This window comes from Cupressus sempervirens, chromosome 3 (assembly GCF_028749045.1).
Source record: "Cupressus sempervirens isolate cs-2001-9-10 chromosome 3, ASM2874904v1, whole genome shotgun sequence".
In the NCBI taxonomy this organism is placed as follows: Eukaryota; Viridiplantae; Streptophyta; class Pinopsida; order Cupressales; family Cupressaceae; genus Cupressus; species Cupressus sempervirens.
The window spans coordinates 196,434,138-196,459,178 of record NC_143120.1 but is presented as its reverse complement, the minus strand read 5'-3'; the positions used below and the strand labels follow the sequence as shown (position 1 = coordinate 196,459,178).

Sequence of the window (25,041 nt, the reverse complement as noted above, 5' to 3'; positions counted from 1 at the left end):
AAAGAATGACAAATGTTCTAAATATAAATTAAAATTCAATTAAGAAAAGAAGTAGAATTAAATCTATTACTTATATTATTCATTTTTAATTTATATAAATATTCATATTTATATAATTAAACAAATATTTATTAAAAAAAAAATTCATGAATGTAACTAACTTAATAAAAAATGAATTGAATTTTTTTTATATTTAGAAAAGAAATTAAAAGTCAATTAAGAAAAGAAATAGAGTTAAATCTATTACTTGTTTTTAATCTATATAAATAAAAATATTTATTTATGTGTGTACATTTATAAAGTTAATTATTTATAAAGTAAATTTGAATAAGTTTCAAATCATTGAATAAAATTGTATAAAGTAAGTTTGAACTTTTTTATTTATGGAGGGTTGTGACCTGTAAGGCACAAAGGCTTAGGACCAAGGACTGAGGGGTATGCATTCATGTTGTCAATCATCCCTTATGGTGGGTTCTTTGTCAGCCATTCAATAGACTAAGGGCCTATTGACTAATTTGAATTTGAATAAACATTGTTTGTTAAAATAAAATTATAAATAAATTAGATCAAATACTAATAACATAATGAAAATTGCATATTGTAATGGGTAGAGGAAGATATGTTTAGGACATTTCTCAATTTTTTTGGAATAGTTCTTTTATCATAATTTTGATGGGTTTGTTTAAAGAGTAAAACAATTGAATGGATAACATTTTCCTATATATTTTAAATGATTGTCAAACATTATTTTTTAAATTGTGTTTACCCAAAAATGAGAAAGAAGTTAATTTTGTTAATTATGCAAAGACAAAGTATCATGTAAATGACAATATGACTTTTTGATAGAGCATCTTCTAACAAGTTTGGTGAAGAATCTCCACACTTTGCTTGCTTTAAATTTAGATGGAGTGACTAATGAGAACATCTAAGTGGCAAGAGAAGGGGAATAAAGTCTTTTAATGTCCAACTTTATAATTACACACCTTGATGACAACATTAGCAAACAAGTAATTTTAGTGTTAACTTATACAATCTAATTTTTTAGTAGATAATATATATAAAATAAAAGTTTGTAAATGTGTAAACTAGGTGTGCATGTGAGAAATTTTGAACTATTTCAGTATTCAAAAGATAAGAACAATTGAATTATTAGATCAGGTGAACATTTTACTACATAATAGTACCAAGCAAATATTAAATTACACTAAATATGACCAATAAATTCATAAATACTTTAAAATTAAAATTTTCACACTTTTGACATCTTATTAAATATATTAATATATTTTTATTCTTAGCTGTGATGTCTGGGTAGATTGTGTTACAATTTTTGCATCCACGTTTTGGATCACACTCTATCCATATCAGGATGAGAGAGCTTGAAGGGAAAAAGTCTACTTCTTTAAGGTTTCAATTGAATAGATTTAACTTTTTTTATTCTCTTAATTGAATGGAATTTGGTTTTTTTCTAAATATAGAACTTTTGTCTTATTCTATATTTATATTCAAATTCTTGTCAATATTATTATTATAATTAATAAGATTTTATTATTAGTCTTTTTTAATTTATATTTTAACTAAGAAAAGCTTCTCATTATTTTTTCGTAGTTATTAATTTAATTTTGATATTTTTTTAGTATTCAAAAGATAAGAACAACTGAATTATTAAATAGGTGAACATTCTACTACACAGTAGTAGCAAGCAAATATTAAATTAAATTTATTAAGATTTCAGTATATTTATTCTCTTAATTGAATGGAATTTGGTTTTTTCTAAATATAGAACTTCTGTCTTATTCTCCCTATGACAGTGATCCCAACACAGGGCAATCAGAATCCCTGCAATTTTCATTCATTCGCTGCAAACCTACGTTTCCTTTCCCTCATTGTCAAACATTAGAATTATATTTATTTAATATACATTTATTTTTTAAATTGTGCTTACCCAAAAATGAAAAAGAAGTTAATTTTGTTAATCATGCAAAGACAAAGTATCATGTAAATGACAATACGACTTTTTGATAGAGCATCTTCTAACAAGTTTGGTGAAGAATCTCCACAGTTTGCTTGCTTTAAATTTAGATGGAGTGAATAATAAGAACACCTAAGTGGCAAGAGAAGGGGAATAAAGTCTTTTAATGTCCAACTTTATAATTACACACCTTGATGACAACATTGGCAAACAAGTAATTTTAGTGTTAACTTATACAATCTAATTTTTTAGTAGATAATATATAAAAAACAAAAGTTTGTAAATGTGTAAACTAGGTGTGCATGTGAGAAATTTTGAACTATTCTAGTATTCAAAAGATAAGAACAATCAAATTATTAGACCAGGTGAACATTTTACTACATAATAGTACCAAGCAAATATTAAATTACACTAAATATGACCAATAAATTTGTAGATTATTAGATATAATTTCTATTCATAAATATTATATACTAAAAATATTCATAAATACTTTAAAATTAAATTTTCCACACTTTTGACATCTTATTAAATATATTTTTATTCTTAGTTGTGATTTATGGGTAGATTGTGTTATAATTTTTGCATCCACATTTCGAATCACACTCTGTCCATCATCAGGATGAGAGAGCTTAAAGAAAAAAGTCTACTTCTATAAGGTTTCAAGGTTTCAATTGAATAGATTTAACTTTTTTTATTCTCTTAATTGAATGGAATTTGGTTTTTTTCTAAATATAGAACTTTTGTCTTATTCTATATATATATATTCAAATTCTTGTCAATATTATTATTATAATTAATAAGATTTTATTATTAGTCTTTTTTAATTTATATTTTAACTAAGAAAAGCTATTCATTATTTTTTCGTAGTTATTAATTTAACTTTGATATTTTTTTAGTATTCAAAAGATAAGAACAACTGAATTATTAAATAGGTGAACATTCTACTACACAGTAGTAGCAAGCAAATATTAAATTAAATTTATTAAGATTTCCCTATATTTATTCTCTTAATTCAATGGAATTTGGTTTTTTCTAAATATAGAACTTTTGTCTTATTCTATATTTAGTTATTATTTTAAGTGTTATTATTTTTAGTAGTTATTAATTTAATTTTAATAATTTTTTTTAAGTATTCAAAAGATAAGAACAACGGAATTATTAAATCAGGCAAATAGTAACAAGCAAAAGATAAATATTTTTATATATTTTTATTGCAATCTACTTTTCCATTTTGGCGCGGGCACTGAGATTCATCTTAATTCATTCTTTTCAAATATGGATCGCATTGGGGTAATAATAAAGTGAAGTATATGAATGCAACTGAAAGTGAAAGTGAAAGAGCCCAGGAGGAAGAGTCTAACAGACTTGGTTTTGAGGATAATATGAAAAATTTTCAAATTCTTTTAAATGGTAAAAGAGAGCTTTTCCATCTTGTGAGGATAAAATGATTTTATTGGTTTAATAAATGATTTATTTTCAACACTTTGTCTTTTGCCTTCCTCTCTTTTTCAGTTTTATTTTGTGAATTTGAATTGTTTTCTTCCTATTTTTAAAGTTGATTTAGATAGATTGTTGATTTGATAGGTGATTAATGACTTGATGTGATTTTTGATTTAAAAGTCTTTTGTGTTTCTTTTGATTATCTCTTTAATTTGCATTGATTGATTGAAATCACATGATTTAAATCTTTGCCAATTTTTGGGTGTCTACAGTACAAGCATAATATTTTAGAATAAAATCTATATGACATTATGATACTTTTAAAAATTATTTATATACATTAATTATAATTCAATAAAAGTACTTTTATATATATTTAATGTAAATGGGTTTTTAAATAATCTTAACAAATTTAAAATTTTAATATAAAAATTATATGTATAATCAAAGTTTAGAAATGAGAATTAAAAATTTGTATTAAAGATAAACATAATGAAGCATAGTGTAGCCATGCATACATTTGATTGTAGTTGCACCTTCTACGCTATAGAATGGTCTTACTTTATTGCAACAACAATAGTGCAATTCTTTTCTCTAGTAGTGACTATTGGCATGTGATTCAAAATTTATTTTTTATATTTTTTATAGATATTAATTTTTATTTTTATTAAGAGAGCTTACTTGTGGTCTATTAGTGAACAGTGGTGACCTCCATATAGGTCTTAAGTTCCACTCTTATGTACTTATATATGTGGCCTAAGCTACTATACCTAAACTATACATATATTTCTCTAGTAATATTTATTAATAAAAAATGAAATTATTTGTTCAAATTAAACTTTGAAATAATGAAATTTTTAATCATTAATAAAATTAATAAATCACAATAAAAATAATCTAAATACAACTAAGTATAAAATAATTTAAATTATAGAATATTAAAAAATAAATTACAATAAAAATAACTACAAATCATGAACATATGAATTAATAAAACTTAAACAAAAAATTATACTAGTAGTCGCATGCTTTTGTACATGCAATGAGTGCGCCACTAGGAGATGAGATTTAAGAGAAAAATGTAGAATGAACATTAAATAATGCAAATATAAGTTTTAAAAAAATACAAAAATACATAAATAAAAAGTTGAAGATTAAAACATAGATATAAAATTTACAATATTTAGAAATTTGAATATTACTAAAGAAACATGAATAATTTCAATATTTTACAATTAAATTCAATTTATCAAATATGAAAAAAAAATCATTAAAAAAAAAACCCATCAAAAAATTTATTACCAAAAATTAATAAGAGAAATACAAAAAAAAGATATGAAAAATAGCGACATCTTTAACAAATATTTTATTGACTAAATAAATTATAGAAACTAAAAAAACAATATTTAAAATTAAACTAAACTATTAAAAAAATAAATTTAAAGTAATTTAAAAACTAAAACCTAAATCAATTTAAAAAATCAAAAGTTTAATAAATAAAGATCACAACTACTTATTTTTTAAATAAATAAGAAAAGAAAAACAATAGTTAAAAGTGGATATTTAAATTATAATCTTATGTGAACAAATTAGATTATTAATAATCTTTAATTTAAATAACATAATATTTACTAAAATCTTTTAAATAGATTAATAAATATTATTTATTTAAATTAAATTTATTAAATATGAAAAAAAAATCATTTGAAAAAACCCAACAAAAATTTTATTATGAAAAATATATAAGAGAAATACAAAAAAAAAATGTCTAATAAATATTCTATTGAATAATAAATTATAAAAACTAAAAAATAATATCTAAATAAAAAATAAACTAATATAAAATAATTTAAAAATATTTAAAACTAAAATCTAAATCAATTTTAAAAATCAAAAGTTAACTGAATAGACCACAATATGAGCTAATGTGGAGATCACAACTAATGAATAGAAAAAGAAAAACAATAGTTAAAAGTGGAGATAACAACTAATAAATATCAAAACAAGAGTTAAAAGTGGAGGGAGATAAAAACTGACAGTAAATAATTAACGGGAAGGATTTTCAATTTTTCGGCCAAACTCTTGTAAAAGACAAGAAAAAGAATGACAAATGTTCTAAATATAAATTAAAATTCAATCAAGAAAAGATAAGAACAACGGAATTATTATTTTAAATGTTATTATTTTTAGTAGTTATTAATTTAATTTTAATAATTTTTTTAAGTATTCAAAAGATAAGAACAACAGAATTATTAAATCAGGCGAATAGTAACAAGCAAAAGATAAATATTTTTATATATTTTTATTGCAATCTACTTTCATTTTGGCGCGGGTGCCGAGATTCGTCTTAATTTGTTCTTTTCAAATATGAAACGCATTGGGCGTAATAATAAAGTGAAGTATATGAATGCAACTGATTATAAAAAAAAGTTGAATTTTTTTAATTAAAATTAAATTAATAACTAAATATAGAATAAGACGGAAGTTTTATATTTAGAAAAAACCAAATTCCGAATAAATATAGTCAAATCTATTCACTCATATCATTCAAAGTGGTAAAATATTTTAGAGAGAGAATGACAATGGAGATATTTCCAAGTCTTCCGGATGACGTTGGCAGACTGTGTTTGTTGAGGGTGCCATTAACCTCACACCCCACGATGGCCCTTGTTTGTAAACGGTGGAAAAATATTGTATGTAGTCCGCCGTTTTATCAAGATAGAAAGAGATTTGGGGAGTTAATCATATTACCTTGTTGGGATGATATAACAAATGATAAAGGCTCCAGAATAAAATTTTATGATCCTTTGCAAAATTCAATTGAAACCCTACCGCCATTTCCCCCTCAATTTCCACATTTTTCAGCTTGCTCTTTCTATATTCCCTTTAACCACAAATTGATCGTCACGGGTCTTTTCATCAGCGTGCCAGAATTCACAATTCATAAAGCACTAGTCATCTACAACTTTTCCTCTGGTATGTACCCCTGTTAAACATTTGTATCCCTTTTTACTTGTATTTATCATAACATTGTTTCTCTTGTCTTAGGGAAATGGAAGCGAGGCCCCGACCTTCCAGATTGTAGAGTTGATTTTAGTTGTTCCGTGGACTCAGCAAAAGGATTGATTTACATTGCTGGTGGATATGACAGTGATGACGAGGAATTGTGCACAGCAGCAGTTTATGACATTGAGGAAGAAAAGTGGGAGTATCTTCCCCCAATGATTTGGAGCGAATGTAAGTGCAACAGTGTATTTACCGATGACAAGTTATATGTGTTGAGCCACATGAAAGGGCATATACAAGCCTATGATCCCAACACACGGCAATGGAGTGCCATATGCGATTGCTATTATGATGGCAGTATGCAACCTTCTTTTGCCGCATTTGGACGGATTTATCACGAATGGGATTGGGAAATTATAGAATGGAATTATGTGGAAAACCAATTCCGCATTGCAGGAATGCTTCCTCCCCAAGTCTACAGATTTTTAGGTGGCACAATGTGGAATCAACAGATATTAATGGTTTGCATCCATGAGGAAGCAACAAATATTGAAGGTCGGTTTCAAAATGTTAAGGCCTTTTATTTATTTGAACCTTCAAATGAAGGAGGAAAAGAAGAGAAGTGGACTCTGATCAGTACATTGTCTGCAACAGAACTCCCAGATTTAATCCCTACAATTGGAGCTCTCACTCTCTAACTCTTTTAAGTGAAATGGATTTCAGTGTTTTAAACCTTCATGAACTGAAAAACCCCTCTACTATTGTTTTTGGAATGGTTTTATCAAAGCTGAGTTCTATTTGAAAATTAAAAGTAGAATGAACTTTGATTTCTTCTTGCAATGAATATGCCACATGAAAGGGCATATTTCTATTCAAATAAAATTTTTCTATGGTCTCTTTGGATTTTTCTATTCAAATGAAATTTTTATTTTCATTTCTAATTTTAATTAGTTGTACTGTTTGTGAGGTAGCATTTTGGCCACATCCCTCCACGTATCTGTGTCATATGGTAATGTAAGAATCATCATTACATAATAAGACCTATGATATCCTAATAATACATATTAAAACTTATTAGAACCTATAAAAAAAGTACATATGACCTATTAGACACACGTATGGATAACGTACCTAAAAATGTACCATATGTGATCTTAATGTGTTGCTTGTTAATGTAAGACTCATTATTACCTAACAATAACTAGTTGTTAATATGAACATCGTGAATATCTAAGTGTGGTTCATTCGATTAGTAAAGTGCCTATGTTATGGTTAGAATGTGGTATAGGTTATGATTGTAGTTAATATAGGGTTATGTTAGAAGGTGTATTTAATGTCAAAATTAATTTCACCATAAGCGATTATTGTTTCACCTAGATCCATTAGGTTATGTTAGAAACTGAACAATGTGCCCTAAAGTTTTGCTACATTTTTTACTAATGTTTTTCTATATTTTTACCTCATGTTTTTCTACATTTTTTAACTAATATTTTTCACATTTTTACCTAATATTTTTCTATATTTTTACCTAATGTTTTTTTACACTTTCAATTAAAGTTTTCTACGTTTTTACCTCATGTTTAACTAAATTTTTGCTAATAAATTCAGTTAAATACCATTCTAAAACAATCTAAAATAATTTAAAACAATTTAATTAATTAAAATAATTAAAATATATTAAAAAATAAACAATTCTAAATAGTTCACTCACAAAATATGTAAAAATAACTACTTTAAGTACAATTAACATTTACTAATCAAAAAACACATTAAAATTTTTTTTTAAATGGGGAAAAAAAACCACTTACCTATTACGGCCGAAACACCCCAATTGCTCTTCGGGAGCCCAGGAACTGCAACAGTGAAAATGATAGCCGCAAGAGGTTTACGACAATTTTATTATGTCATCAGGGTTTTGGCTCTAACTATTCCAACCGAAATGGTTCGTGCCACATCGATGTGGGAAACTGCCACGTATGTTCGGGTGGAACAGGTCTGGCCGGAACAGTTTCATCCAAAACTGTTACGGCTAAAATACGTTATGGTATCACAAAGGGTCACACAAGTTTGTGCTTCCACCCTACAACTACTAAAATAGCTCTTAGACTAGCATCTTAGTGATAGTTCTAGAATGAGATATTGCTAAAAATGCAGATCTACAATGAAAAATGCAAGATCTATGACTAAAATGTAGATTATATGTGAAATACAACTCTTAGAGATGCTCTTGAAATGATCATGCTATGAACTAAATGTGCAATAAATGAAGCTAAATGACACAAAATGATGCTAACAATACTATAAAATTGCTAAAAGAAAATGTTGAATAATGAGTGCAAATGTGTCTATAGTGTAGATGCATAAAAATTTGGGTCTTTTGTCTCTTAGATTTCTCTTCTATTTATAGGATTTCAGAAGGGGTTAGGGTAAGAACTAGGATTTTCACTTTTGACGAAGGGTGAAAGTGAAAGAGCCCAAGAGGAAGAGTCTAACAGACTTGGTTTTGAGGATAATATGAAGATTTTTCAAATTCTTTTAAATGGTAAAAGAGAGATTTTCCATCTTGTGAGGATAAAATGATTTTATTGGTTTAATAAATGATTTATTTTCAACACTTTGTCTTTTGCCTTCCTCTCTTTTTGAGTTTTATTTTGTGAATTTGAATTGTTTTCTTCCTCTTTTTAAAGTTGATTTAGGTAGATTGTTGATTTGATAGGTGATTAATGACTTGATGTGATTTTTGATTTAAAAGTCTTTTGTGTTTCTTTTGATTATCTCTTTAATTTGCATTGATTGATTGAAATCACATGATTTAAATCTTTGCCAATTTTTGGGTGTCTACAATACAAGCATAATATTTTAGAATAAAATCTATATGACATTATGATACTTTTAAAAATTATTTATATACATTAATTATAATTCAATAAAAGTACTTTTATATATATTTAATTTAAATGGGTTTTTAAATAATCTTAACAAATTTAAAATTTTAATATAAAAATTATATGTATAATCAAAGTTTAGAAATGAGAATTAAAAATTTGTATTAAAGATAAATATAATGAAGCATAGTGTAGCCATGCATACATTTGATTGTAGTTGCACCTTCTACGCTATAGAATGGTCTTACTTTATTGCAACAACAATAGTGCAATTCTTTTCTCTAGTAGTGACTATTGGCACGTGATTCAAAATTTATTTTTTATATTTTTTATAGATATTAATTTTTATTTTTATTAAGAGAGCTTACTTGTGGTCTATTAGTGAACAGGGGTGACCTCCATATAGGTCTTAAGTTCCACTCTTATGTACTTATATATGTGGCCTAAGCTGTTATACCTAAACTATACATATATTTCTCTAGTAATATTTATTAATAAAAAATGAAATTATTTGTTAAAATTAAACTTTGAAATAATGAAATTTTTAATCATTAATAAAATTAATAAATCACAATAAAAATAATCTAAATACAACTAAGTATAAAATAATTTAAATTATAGAATATTAAAAAATAAATTACAATAAAAATAACTACAAATCATGAACATATGAATTAGTAAAACTTAAACAAAAAATTATACTAGTAGTCGCATGCTTTTGTACATGCAATGAGTGCGCCACTAGAAGATGAGATTTAAGAGAAAAATGTAGAATGAACATTAAATAATGCAAATATAAGTTTTAAAAAAATACAAAAATACAAAAATAAAAAGTTGAAGATTAAAACATAGATATAAAATTTACAATATTTAGAAATTTGAATATTACTAAAGAAACATGAATAATTTCAATATTTTACAATTAAATTCAATTTATCAAATATGAAAAAAAAATTATTAAAAAAAAACCCATCAAAAAATTTATTACCAAAAATTAATAAGAGAAATACAAAAAAAAGATATGAAAAATAGCGACATCTTTAACAAATATTTTATTGACTAAATAAATTATAGAAACTAAAAAAACAATATTTAAAATTAAACTAAACTATTAAAAAAATAAATTTAAAGTAATTTAAAAACTAAAACCTAAATCAATTTAAAAAATCAAAAGTTTAATAAATAAAGATCACAACTACTTATTTTTTAAATAAATAAGAAAAGAAAAACAATAGTTAAAAGTGGATATTTAAATTATAATCTTATGTGAACAAATTAGATTATTAATAATCTTTAATTTAAATAACATAATATTTACTAAAATCTTTTAAATAGATTAATAAATATTATTTATTTAAATTAAATTTATCAAATATGAAAAAAATAATCATTTGAAAAAACCCAACAAAAATTTTATTATGAAAAATATATAAGAGAAATACAAAAAAAAATGTCTAATAAATATTCTATTGAATAATAAATTATAAAAACTAAAAAATAATATCTAAATAAAAAATAAACTAATATAAAATAATTTAAAAATATTTAAAACTAAAATCTAAATCAATTTTAAAAATCAAAAGTTAACTGAATAGACCACAACATGAGCTAATGTGGAGATCACAACTAATGAATAGAAAAAGAAAAACAATAGTTAAAAGTGGAGATAACAACTAATAAATATCAAAACAAGAGTTAAAAGTGGAGGGAGATAAAAACTGACAGTAAATAATTAACGGGAAGGATTTTCAATTTTTCGGCCAAACTCTTGTAAAAGACAAGAAAAAGAATGACAAATGTTCTAAATATAAATTAAAATTCAATTAAGAAAAGATAAGGACAACGGAATTATTATTTTAAATGTTATTATTTTTAGTAGTTATTAATTTAATTTTAATAATTTTTTTAAGTATTCAAAAGATAAGAACAACGGAATTATTAAATCAGGCGAATAGTAACAAGCAAAAGATAAATATTTTTATATATTTTTATTGCAATCTACTTTCATTTTGGCGCGGACGCCGAGATTCGTCTTAATTCGTTCTTTTCAAATATGAAACGCATTGGGCGTAATAATAAAGTGAAGTATATGAATGCAACTGATTATAAAAAAAGGTTGAATTTTTTTAATTAAAATTAAATTAATAACTAAATATAGAATAAGACGGAAGTTTTATATTTAGAAAAAACCAAATTCCGAATAAATATAGTCAAATCTATTCAATCATATCATTCAAAGTGGTAAAATATTTTAGAGAGAGAATGACAATGGAGATATTTCCAGGTCTTACGGATGACGTTGGCAGACTGTGTTTGTTGAGGGTGCCATTAACCTCACACCCCACGATGGCCCTTGTTTGTAAACGGTGGAAAAATATTGTATGTAGTCCGCCGTTTTATCAAGATAGAAAGAGATTTGGGGAGTTAATCATATTACCTTGTTGGGATGATATAACAAATGATAAAGGCTGCAGAATAAAATTTTATGATCCTTTGCAAAATTCAATTGAAACCCTACCGCCATTTCCCCCTCAATTTCCACATTTTTCAGCTTGCTCTTTCTGTATTCCCTTTAACCACAAATTGATCGTCACGGGTCTTTTCAGCAGCGTGCCAGAATTCACAATTCAGAAAGCACTAGTCATCTACAACTTTTCCTCTGGTATGTACCCCTGTTAAACATTTGTATCCCTTTTTACTTGTATTTATCATAACATTGTTTCTCTTGTCTCAAGGAAATGGAAGCGAGGCCCCAACCTTCCAGATTGTAGAGTTGATTTCAGTTGTTCCGTGGACTCAGCAAAAGGATTGATTTACATTGCTGGTGGATATGACAGTGACAACGAGGAATTGTGCACAGCGGCAGTTTATGACATTGAGGAAGAAAAGTGGGAGTATCTTCCCCCAATGATTTGGAGCGAATGTAAGTGCGACAGTGTATTTACCGATGACAAGTTATATGTGTTGAGCCACATGAAAGGGCATATACAAGCCTATGATCCCAACACACGGCAATGGAGTGCCATATGCGATTGCTATTATGATGGCAGTATGCAACCTTCTTTTGCCGCATTTGGACAGATTTATCACGAATGGGATTGGGAAATTATAGAATGGAATTATGTGGAAAACCAATTCCGCATTGCAGGAATGCTTCCTCCCCAAGTCTACAGATTTTTAGGTGGCACAATGTGGAATCAACAGATATTAATGGTTTGCATCCATGAGGAAGCAACAGATATTGAAGGTCGGTTTCAAAATGTTAAGGCCTTTTATTTATTTGAACCTTCAGATGAAGGAGGAAAAGAAGAGAAGTGGACTCTGATCAGTACATTGTCTGCAAAAGAACTCCCAGATTTAATCCCTACAATTGGAGCTCTCACTCTCTAACTCTTTTAAGTGAAATGGATTTTAGTGTTTTAAACCTTCATGAACTGGAAAACCCCTCTACTATTGTTTTTGGAATGGTTTTATCAAAGCTGAGTTCTATTTGAAAATTAAAAGTAGAATGAACTTTGATTTCTTCTTGCAATGAATATGCCACATGAAAGGGCATATTTCTATTCAAATGAAATTTTTCTATGGTCTCTTTGGATTTTTCTATTCAAATGAAATTTTTATTTTCATTTCTAATTTTAATTAGTTGTACTGTTTGTGAGGTAGCATTTTGGCCACATCCCTCCACGTATCTTTACGTCCCTCTAACTAGGCATCAACGTGGACCACTTCCTAATATTTACATTGCTAATAGGGTTTGTGTGCCCATTTTCCTCTTCAAATTCCTGATTTGAGTTTCGGGTGTTTGTGTTCTACATATAGCTTCTGCAAATTTCCTCTTAGGACTTCTATTATTCATTTTGTGAAGCATCTTATTGTTTGTTTTCTTTTGCAAACTATTTGCGGATATGTCTGCAAGTCTTCCCATTTTCCCTTTCACATTCCTGGAAGAGCTTAACATACAACATTCTTGTGGATGGGCTTGTCAAAGATGACATTGTGATATTGTTATCAGAATTTAATTCTATAGTTTTTTGAGTCATGCACAGAAGTGCCATGTCCATTCATACAAACTGTGGAAGCAGAGAATAAACATGTACGAAACCTCTAGCAAAAATATTGAAGATCAATCAGAAAAAAGTTTAAGAAATAAACCAGTTCAATGAGAAAAAATATCCTTAGAGCATAGACATTTTCAAAATGGCAATTAATTGTAAGTAGGTGACTTGAAAATATTCATTTTACACTGTGAACAAGTTCATTTTTATACTCTGTTCTCGAAAAACAGAGTAATATCCTCTATCTTTGTAAACTTTAAGCATATGGGTGCTTGATATTTTTGAGCTTAACTTGTGGAGGAAACATAAAACTATAAATATTGAAAAAAATCTATATGTTAAAAGGTGAATCCAGCATGGAACACTTCTTTTTAGGCCTCATCTTAGTCAAAGTCTTGAGTTCCTATAACATAAGAAATAGTTATCTTTGGTTGTGAAATTGTTGAGCGTGTTGATGATTTTACTTTTCTAATCAAGACGTAGTAAAACTTCTATCACTATGTAGTTACATTTGTGAATGAAATATTTTTTTTTTATATTTTTTTTTCAAATATTTATTTTACTTATTTGGCCATCTCTATGACCTATATTATTTTTACTAATAGTGCATGAATGTTGAACTACTGAGAAAATTGTTCCAACCCACTATTTACAAAAGCCAAACATTTTTCTGCCATGTAAAACAATTATATGAGTTTTCCTTTAGTTTTGAAATTATTTTGGATTAGTTATAGCTAAAAAAATTAGTAAGCAATTAAATTTAAATTTCATTGCATTCTTTCACTCTCCATTATTCTTTGACACTGTTTGTAATTTAGCTATCAAGTTAAATTGATATTCTTTTGACTGAATAAAAGTTTCTACCCTCTTCTCTAAGGACTCTCCTCCAGCTGATAATGAAGAAAATATTATTTTGTCTTGTATTTCTTCCCTTATCACTCAGGAAATGAATGATTATCTCATGCGTCCAATATCTTCGGAAGAGCTAGAGGAGGTGTTCTTTGGCATGCCTAAGGGGAAGGCTCCTGGTCCTGATGGCTTTCCAATTGAGTTGTTTCAGGAATTTTGGGACATCATTAATCATGATTTTTTGGAGGTGGTTAAGGAATCCTATTCTAGCAAGCAAATGCTTCGGGCTTTGAATTCTACTTTCTTGACTCTTATTCCTAAGAGAGAGGGTGCTAATCAATTGGAGTTTTTTTAGACCAATTGCCTTATGTAATGTGGTTTACAAAGTTATTACTAAGTTGATTGCTGAGAGAATTAAAAAGTGGCTTCCCATTATTATCACAGAAGAACAAGGTGGTTTTGTTGCTGGAAGACAAATTTTGGATGGGGTGATTATTGCTACTGAGGCTATTCACTCTATGGCTACTTCAAGGGAGAGAGCAATTTTTGTTAAGTTGGATATGGCTAAGACCTACGATAGAGTTCAATGGAGTTTCCTAAGGAGCATTCTTCTTTCTTTTGGATTTGGCTCTGAGTGGGTGAGTTGGACTATGAGTTGTGTTACTTCTATCTCTTTTTCTATTCTTCTTAATGGGCAACCTTCTCAGCTATTTGGTGCCTCTAGAGGCCTCCGCCAAGGTGAACCTCTCTCCCCATATCTATTCATCATCATAGCTGAGGACTTGGGCAGATTCATTAAGTATCAGATGTCCCAAAATTCTATTCAGGGGTGGCAGTGGGATAATGGTTTACCTTCTCTTTCCCATCTTCAATTTGTTGATGATTTTGCTCTTGCGGATCTTGCTAGGATCAAGGAAGCTGAAGCCTTTCGACATACTTTGGATATTTATTTTGCAGCTTTAGGCCAGAAAGTTAATGAGCACAAATCTTCCATTTACTTTTTTAATACTCTTGATTCTATTCAGCACAAGATTGTGGTTTTAGATTGGGTCACTTCCTTTGACTTATCTTGGCATTCCTATTGATGTTTCTAGGCTGCCACACCTATTTTGGCAAAATTTGATTACCAAGCTTTAGGATAAGGTAAATCATTGGACTCATAGATGGCTTTCTACTGCTACTCGGGTTACTCTTCTTCAATATGTTATCCAAGCTCTTCCTACTTATAGAAGCATGGTTCAGGTTGATCTTGTTTACTTTCTCAAGGAGTTTGATGCTCTTTCTCAACAATTCCTTTGGAGTGGTAATTTGCATAGTACTAAATGGAGCTTGATCATCTCTCTTGAGTAGTCAAGCATTGGTTGCTAAACTTTATTGGTGATGGTGCTTTGGACAACATCAACTTTGGGCTTGTATTATCACTCATAAATATTTTCATGGTTCTGATCCTTGCTCTATTTTTGCACTTCCTCTTGAAGGTCGTGGCTCAATGGTCTGGCATATTCTGAAGAAAAGTGCAGTGTTAGTTAAGAGGGGTCTATTTTGGATATGTAAAGGAGGTTCGGAGGCTTTGTTTTGGTTTGATGCTTGGGATGGATTCCCATCCATATTATCCATGTACCTTCATCTTCAAACTCTTTGTGACTCTTTTCATGATGCTGGATGGGATAAAGTGGCTCATTACAAGACTCCTTATCAATTAGGACCTATTGTTGGTTACAGATGGAAGCATTCTTCTAAGTGGCCTCCTAGAGGCATAGACATGGATTGTTAGGAGCTTTCTTAGATTATGGCCTCTAGAGCGTGTTCCTCTTTGCTAGGTCCAGATGTTTTGGCTTGGGGAGGTACCTTGTCTGGTAAATATCATGTCTCTGCTGGGTATCACGAGATAACTAGAAAATTATTTGGGGATGCTGAGGTCTCGTGGTGGAAGAAAGTCTCAAATAAAGTTTCTTGGTCCAAGTGTAATTTTTTCATGTGGCTAGTGGCTCACAACCACTGTCTTACATGGGATCATCTTTGTAAATGTGGATTTCAAGGCCCCTCTTATTGTGTTTTGTGTGGTAATGGGGAGGATTCGGTCTCCCATCTATTCTTCCATTGCTCCTATTCTATTCAGCTATGGCACCTTTGGTGGAGTGCTTGGGGTTGCTCTTGTAGGCATGCTTCCTCTTTGCCTGAGTTCTGGACCCGCTTGGGCAATGCTCCCTCCAAGTCTTCTCCTCTCCATGCTGCTTGAATTGCTGGCCCATCGTTCATGCTTTGGCATATGTGGCTGGAGAGGAATCGTCAAATCTTCCAAGATGTTCGGCTTGGTGTTTTGCATCTTTGGTGGAAGATCTCACATTCTCTTCAAGAAACTATTCAAGTGAAGTGTGAGCTAGATGGGGGTATGGATCCGATTGATCTTGCTATATGCAATCGCCTCAATTTTCATCTTTAGGGTGGGGCTGCAGCTCAAAGGTTTCCTTCTGTGTCCAGGAAGCCTCAACATTAGAGGAAAGGTCGGGTGAATCGGGATGGGCATTAGACTCCTCCTCCTTGTGGAGTTCTGAAAATTAACACTCATGGTTCTTCCCAAGGGAATCCAGGCCCTGTTGGTATTGGGGGAGTGGCTCAGTGCAGTTTTGGTGATGTTAAATTCTTTTTCTCAGTTCATAAGGGTGATTACACTAACAATCTCATGGAAGCTCGGGCTATTTTATATGCTGTGGAATAATGTTGCTTGCGGGGATGGAGTAAGATTGTCTATGAGTCTGATTCCCAAGTGGTGGTGAACTTGCTTTCCTTGCAAGAGCTTGAGGATGTTAGTTGGTAGCTAGCCACTATTTTTAATCATATTATTCTCTTTTCTACCTCTTTTCAATTCATTAGGTTCACTTATATTCCTCGTGAATGGAACAGAGTTGCCGATTGTTTAGCCAAATAGGCTTCTAGTCATGATTTGGGTTGGAATATTATGGATAGGGGGCAACTTTCTTTTGAGATGGTGCAAGAATTTGATGATCTTGTTGCTCGGGATTGAGCTCTTTGTTGAGCTCTCCTTGTTGTATTTCTTTCTATCTTAATAAATTTTTACCCCTCTTTTCCCAAAGTTTTAATTTCAAAATGTAAGTTTACATTATCTTTCTAAAAAAAGTACACAAATTTTTGATGAATCATTGAATATGATTTAAACTGTTGATAATAAAAATGTTTTTTAACATTTTTTATATATAATTAGATTCTAAAATAGTTATACATTATGAGCTCTGGTTTTAAATATCTTTCTCAAATAAGTCAAAAATTGATAGATCATTCAGTATGCTTTGAAGAAGTATTGAATACCAAATATTTTTACATAATCAAATTTTGAAACAGTCATATATTATGAACTCTGAAAATCTGAAATAGTCTTATTTAATATTATGAACTTTGAATATCTGATTTTTTTTTGACATTAAAAAATGGCAGCTCCATTACTAAAAGTTCATTTGTTGGCTCCATTTCAAACTAGGCTTTTTATATCTATATATACATAATTGTTAGTTAATTAGTGTGCTAAAATTTATGCATTAACCACTTATTAATTTTACTATAACAATCACAAGATTATGTGTGTTAGCAACATCCCCACAAGGAACTTCATATAATGAGATAAAATTAATCCATAAGATGAGTTGTCTTAGGAATCATAATATAAGCGGATTTTTTTTTTGAGATTGCAAGCTAATTTTACAAAAGGTAAACCTAAAATGAAGATTCAAGTACAAATTTCTAAATGACACCATTGGTAAGAAAATCTAGTTGGGCATGAATGTGTGATTTACATCCAATTACATATAGAATCAAAACTTTCACAGATAGGGGTTTTCAATTATACACTCAACTAGTGTTTCCTTAGTCAGTTGCAGACTTTGTGATGTAATTTTGTAAGCTTGATTTAAGATGAAAATAGAAAGAAAATGGCATTGTATGATATCTTTAGCAATGGGGTCAAGCCTAATGATTTAAGAAAATTCTCTATTAGCCCCTCTAAATACAAATAGATATGCATGGTATAAATACAGACATTCTCACTTTGCTACCAGTTGCATTAAGCCTTAATGTGATTGTACAAACTGAATACAGCTTACAACTTTACATATTATCAGATACCGATTTGTGCCCTGTAGCCCCAAATGTGGATGGATGCAGGATGCATTTGGAAGCGTGTTGGATGCTGGCAGGGTGCGTTTATTAAGTGTTAACTTCTATTTACTAACCAAATCACTACCCAGAACTCTATCACGGTCTCAATCACTGCCCAAAACTCAGCTACAGGCTTGGTATGGGCCTCAATCATCTTGTATGACACCCTTAATGGAGTATTAAATCAAAATTATATGGAACTACTATAACAGTCCCTAACATAGATAGCTCCTTTTGTGGTAGTAATACCCTCCAGCAGGTATGTATATAGAGCCTTTGAATGTGTAAAGTCCTACTCCAACCTTGATGGTTCTCACAAAACTCTCAACATTGCCTGAATTGGTATGGCCAACTGATAGACAATTTGTAATAACAGTTAGCACTCAATGAACTCCCAGTAGATAGACATTTATATATTGCCCTCTGTGAGCAATGTTGGGTGTTTTGTGAGGGACAAAAAATAGACAATTATATAATGAATGTATAGCAATTCTACACACGCACGTGCGCGCACACACACACACACACACACACACACACACACACACACACACACACAGGCATCCATACGCATCCGCATCCCTCAAGGAAAAAAATCATGCTTCTCGCATGTACACACACACACACATGCATCCCTCAAGGAAAAAAATCATGCTTCCTGCATGTGCACACACACATGCACACGCACACACACGCACATGCACACGCACACACGCACACGCATGCACACATGCGCACATGTACACACACACGCACACACATAGACACACACACACAGATGCACATGCACGCACACACATAGAGGTATCCACACACACACACACACACACACACACACACACACACACACACACACACGCACATGCACACGCATACACAGAGGCATCCATGTGTGCACACACACATACACACGCATGCACAAATGTGCACACACACACACACACACACACACACACATGCGCAAACACACACAAAGGCATCCATACATGTGCACACACACACGCAGGCACACGCAGGCACATAGACACAGAGGCATCCATACACCCACACATATACACGCACACACACGTACGCACATGCACACACCCATGCATGCACACACATGCACACACACTCACACACAAAGGCATCCATACACATCTGCATTCCCCATTTCTAATTGCCTCTATTGCTTTCCATAATTCTTCCCCTAATATTTCCCAACATTTTTAGAAGAAAAAAGCTTGGAAACCATTAGGCCTTGGAGATTTATCTAGGCTAAGCTTAAAAAGGGCTGATTTGATTTCTTCTTTTGTAAAAGGTTCATTGAACTCTATGTTGTCAAATTCTGTGATAACTTTAGGTATATTATTAAGCTTAATTTTTTGTTTGGTTAAATTGGATGAGTCATAATTGTTTAATAGATTCTCATAGCATGTGAGGAAGGTTTGAGTAATTTTCATTGGATTATCAATAATACTACAATTATTATCTTTAATTTGAGTAAAAGTTTTAAGAGCTCTATTGTGTATTGTATTGTTACAAAAGAATTTTGTATTTCTATCTCCTTCTACTAACCATTATTCCCTTGACTTTTGTCTCCAAAAGACTTCTTCTTTTGCTAAAATGTTTTCTTATATGATTACTAGTTCTTTTTCCTTAATGAATTTTTCATTGTCCATACCATTTTTAATAATTTCATTATTTAGTTTTTTAAGATCTTCTTCGTTATTTAGTTTGTCTTGGAATATATTATTGAAATGCATTTTATGCCATTTTTGTATGTTTTCTTTGATTTTTAAGTTTTGATACAAAATAATACATTTTTTATCCTATAAACTTGCCTTCATCCCACCATTGTTTAAGGTTTTCCATGAATGTTTTATCTAAGAACCACATCTTTTCACATTTGAATGGATTCCTATTAGGTTTTATAGGTTTTGCTAATTCAATTTTGAATGGATAATGATCTAATCCTGCAATAGGCTAAATAGAGGCAATGATTGTGAGATCCAATTCTACTAATTCTCCTTTGAAAAAGAATCTGTCCAATTTTTCTACAATACAACTGAAGTCTTCTATTCTATTATTCCATATGAATACTCTGTTACGGGTTGGTATTTCTATCAATTTAATAACTCTAACCCATTCTCTAAATTCTACTATGTTTATTGTTAAAATCTGAGAACCTCCAAATTTTTTTGTGAGGTCAAGTATGGTATTGAAGTCACCACCTATGATCATGTTTGTCTCAGGATATAACTCCATAAAGGCAAATATATCATCCCAAAATTTATGTTTGTCTAAAGTTTGTATTGGACCATAAACATTTATGAGAATGATTTGGAGATAATGCTTATTACTTGAAACCACACTCCCCATCCAGTTGCTATTTGATACTATAATTTTAATGTTTGTTGTTCTAGTATTCCAAATGATTCCCATTCCCCCTGATGCTCCATCTAATTCCTTGAATTCTGCATTCCATCTGCCTAGTATTTTTCTTAGTTTTTCACCTTCTTCTTTGTAAAGCTTAGTTTCTTGTATCATAATTATATCTGACTCAAAGAGTGTTAGGTTACATTTTAACACTCTTTGTTTACTAGGAGCATTTAGGCCCCTAGTATTCCATGTTATGATACCCATTGCTCTTTGGGATGATACTTCCCCTTCCCAGATTTAAGAACCTCAAATATCTTTTTCTGTTCCTTGGCTTGACCATCTACTTCTCTTATTTCCTTAAGTGATTTTCTCCCTCTTGTCAATTCTGATTTACCACATTTTGGAGTTCTAAATACTTCATAATTAATTGAAATACCCAATTGTCTATACTTATATATGGTTATTGTTTTCTTTTATAGTTCCTTCTTTATCTACTTCCTTGTTTATTAAATCTTCTAATATCTATTTTGTTATTTCATTTTCTTCTACATCTATATCCGTATCTTTTTCTAAATTTTCCTTTTCCAATTTTTTTGGGGTCTCTTTTAGTACCTTGAATTCCTCCTAGTTCTATGATAATTTAATAAGTTCAGTCTCTATGATAGAATCTTCCTGATTGTACATTTTAGACTCTTTTAGGTTAGCTTCAACTTCTAGAGGGATACTATATTCCTCTATTTTATCCTTCACCTCTTTAGGTTTAATTCTAAAGATATATTTCCCATCTATAGTTGTTTGCCAAAATTTATAACTTTTCTTTTTTTACTTTTTTCTAATTGTTATATTACTCCATTGTTCTAAATCTATTGTTGAAACTATATAATCTTCTTCCTAATCTTCTTTACACTATTGGCTTTAAACTTTCTTCTTCTATGTTTTGCATTGCCAATTTTGCTTGTTGGTTCGTATCCTTATTAATCGTCATATCTTCACCATCCCAATGTATTTGACTAGTATCTTCCTCAAAATAGTTTATATCTGATCTATTTACCATCCTAGTGTCCATATTGACCCCAATTTTTGTCTTAGTAATATAATTCTCCTTCTCTTTTCTTTGATTTATAAGTTGTTGTCATACTTCATGTTTCTGATGAAATTGTTCTCCTAACATAGCCTGATCTTCAATGTCCACCTATAATAATTTAATCTCATGTGTCATTTTATACCATTCTTTAATGCTTCTTTCTATTTCTTTCAAGTTATCATTCTCCTTGTGACAAATATTGCATTCTTTCAATGTTGTTACTATTGTCAATCCTTGTGTATACCTTCGGCTCTCTATTATAGTACTTCTGAACATTCCAGTTGACTTTGTTCTTTACTATTTTTTACGATAGGTGTATTTTCTATTTGTGTGCTCTGCTCACAATTTTTCCTTTCATCTAATTTTTCCTTATTAATTGCCTTAATCTTCTGTTCCCTCATCTTTATTCTAATACTTCTAAAGGATTCTTCTATGGGTGACATATTATGATCAATTTCTAGATTTGTTTTAATAATTCCTTTAATTTCCCCTTCATATTTCTTAAATTCAATCTCATAAATGGATCTATTTGTTATAATCTATTTTTTCCAAATCATTTTTTGGTTTGGTTCCTCATCTATTAGAAATTTAACTTTACTGGTTTTGTCATACTCTGAGTCTATACCTATAAGTGTACCAATTTATTTACCTATTTTGAATCATGAATATAAATGTTTAATTTCTATTGGAAGATTATTACATTCATACCAAGTTGGTATCATATGCTCTTTTTCATCATTCCAATTAGGTATCCAAGTTTGAAATTTAAAGACATGCCCTTTATAATAGAATTTTCATATTAAAAGTATTTTATTTCTAATTTCTTTATTTTGCAATGATATAAATTGATGATTTTGAGGAAGTACTAATACTTACCTGTTGTTCGCAAATCTTCTCTAATTTCTTTGTTAATTTTGATAAATGTTTGTCTGGTCCACTCTAATAAACATATACTCCTAGTTTTGAACATTCTTTCCACTTTTCTTCTATGTAGCTGTCACTAATGATCAATATATTAGAACAATTATAGCAATTAGTTACCTTTACCTTGTCTGGTGATGGGGTTGTCATACTACTTTTACATGTTGGCAGCGTTGTATAATCTGTAATACCATTGTCCCTTTTATGTGGTGGTATATAGATTTTTTGATTTTTTCTCAGAAACCATAAGTACTTTTTCGGAGTTTTCTTGTTGATGTTTCTACCCTAGCAGAATACAGTTAGCTTCAAAAAATTTGGTAGGTTTATATATTGCTTGTTTACAATTTTCTTCTACTTTTACTAAAAAAGTTACCGATTTTTCCATTTGCTTTTCTTCCTCTACTGGTTTGATAATTTGGGTGGGTTGCTTCTAGTGATTTTTATTTTCTTCCATCATTGGCCTCATTTTTTGTTGTGATTTGTTTCTTCTTTGATTCCTATTTGAAATTACAACTTGCCACCCATTGTTATTTCCACATGGATCTTTATTTAGCTTTATCATCTTCCTATCCCTAGCTTCATGTTGTTTAACCAAGGCACTAAATGTGTTTGATTTTGAATGATTTTTGTTTAAAGCTACAAACCTGTTGCTGATCAAAATTTAGGGGATCATCTATTTTCCTTTCAGCCTATCTTCTTGTTGCTTATATGTTGACTAAGAAAAAGTCGAACCCTTATTAGGGAAAATTTTATTTTCCACTGATTGTTGAAGTCGGTGTTTTCCAGAAAAGGAATGATTTACGAATCTAAGAAATGCTGACTTATTCACTTGATACACAACTTCTGAAATTCTTGCCATTTTTCGGGGCAAAGCAGATCCACTATCAACATTGAGTATTGAGAATTATTTTTTTGTACCTCAAATATTAATATTAAGTGTGTCAATTTTTTTATAACATTAGATGAGGTGCCCTAATACTTATAGTTGAATAAACCCTCTAGCCCACCAATCAAAATACAAGTACATGTACATGGTAAAAACATGTATTCATGAAAACTTACTGTAGAAAGCAAATGGACTAATGACAAACTATACTAGACAAAAGATATCATCAACAGAATGTAATCTCTACAAGTGTCTCATGTCTCCCTAACTACAGGGTAAAAACACAAACTTGTGTCACCTTTTATAAAGGAAAAGTGATATCAGAATTTAAACTCTTCAACTTTAATGACATAAAAGTGGCATTTGTGTTTAGAATTTGAAGATGATGTAAACTAATGAAATGTATAAAATTGGATGAAGTTTATGTCTATAATTTTTTTTAAAAAATTGAGTGAAAATTTTATTTATTTTTGAATTTTTAAAGTGTATTTTTGAATTTTTTTAAAATACTAAAAATATAGAGTTTTTTTCCCATCAAACATATATGTGCAAATGTTCATATTTTGGTTTGATTTTGGAATATGTTAGAGTTGACATGTATACCTAGTGCACCAAAAAAGAAAATTGAAATTGGGCTAATATTTTTGAAGTTTTAACTAGTCAAAGTCGAAGTTATCAGAAATTGACAGTTTTTTTCTCCCATCAAATTTTTTCCATCAAATCTACATATTTTTTAAAACAAATTACATATTCTTGAAGAATACTCTCTCCTCTAGTGTAGCATTAAAAAATAATTATTTTTTAACATGATTTACTATTTTTTCTTATTTTTGAATAGACATCTTCCTGAATCTTAAGATACCTACTTGTAATATTTTTGAATTATAACATATTATTCATAATCAAATTTTTTTAAAAATTATATGATCATAATCGTGACTTCAATACCTACAAAAGTATATTTTTAATTTTAAAAAAAATTCAATTTAGTACGTCAAATTGGCCTTCAAAGTGAGATGTTTATAGAAGTTCTAATTTTTGCTTGTTTGGCTACCACATAGGATGCCACACAGATAGTTTCGGCCGTAACTATTTCGCCTGTAACTATTTCGGCCGAAACAGTTTCGACCAAAACCCTATCGATTAAACTGCTAGCGGTTAATGTCACTGTTTGATATAAAATGAAGTTTTTTTTCATTTTTTTAAAAATTAAATATATAGAACAACGAAAATTGGAAGAGGATTTTCGAAAAACAATTAATTTTGAAGGAATTTTCAGCAACTATTCTACGGATTTAATCAATATTGCAAAGGATCCAATATTTTGAAGGTGCTTTTTTCTCCTCTACTTATTTTTATTTTTATGTATTCTATATTGAACCATTAGACGATATTTAGTGAAATCTAAA

General features: G+C 29.8%; 2 protein-coding genes across 2 annotated transcripts; both read left to right on the top strand.

The window, feature by feature from the left end:
• Positions 1–5,991: 5,991 nt before the first annotated feature.
• Positions 5,992–7,119, top strand: LOC149565489 (F-box/kelch-repeat protein At1g80440-like). Its single transcript, XM_089817139.1, has 2 exons — positions 5,992–6,391; positions 6,464–7,119. Exons 1-2 carry the CDS (start codon positions 5,992–5,994, stop codon positions 7,117–7,119), a joined length of 1,056 nt encoding a protein of 351 aa, XP_089673265.1.
• Positions 7,120–11,574: 4,455 nt separating this feature from the next.
• Positions 11,575–12,696, top strand: LOC149565488 (F-box/kelch-repeat protein At1g80440-like). Its single transcript, XM_089817138.1, has 2 exons — positions 11,575–11,972; positions 12,042–12,696. The coding sequence occupies exons 1-2, from the start codon at positions 11,575–11,577 to the stop codon at positions 12,694–12,696; spliced, it is 1,053 nt and encodes a 350-aa protein (XP_089673264.1).
• Positions 12,697–25,041: the final 12,345 nt, after the last annotated feature.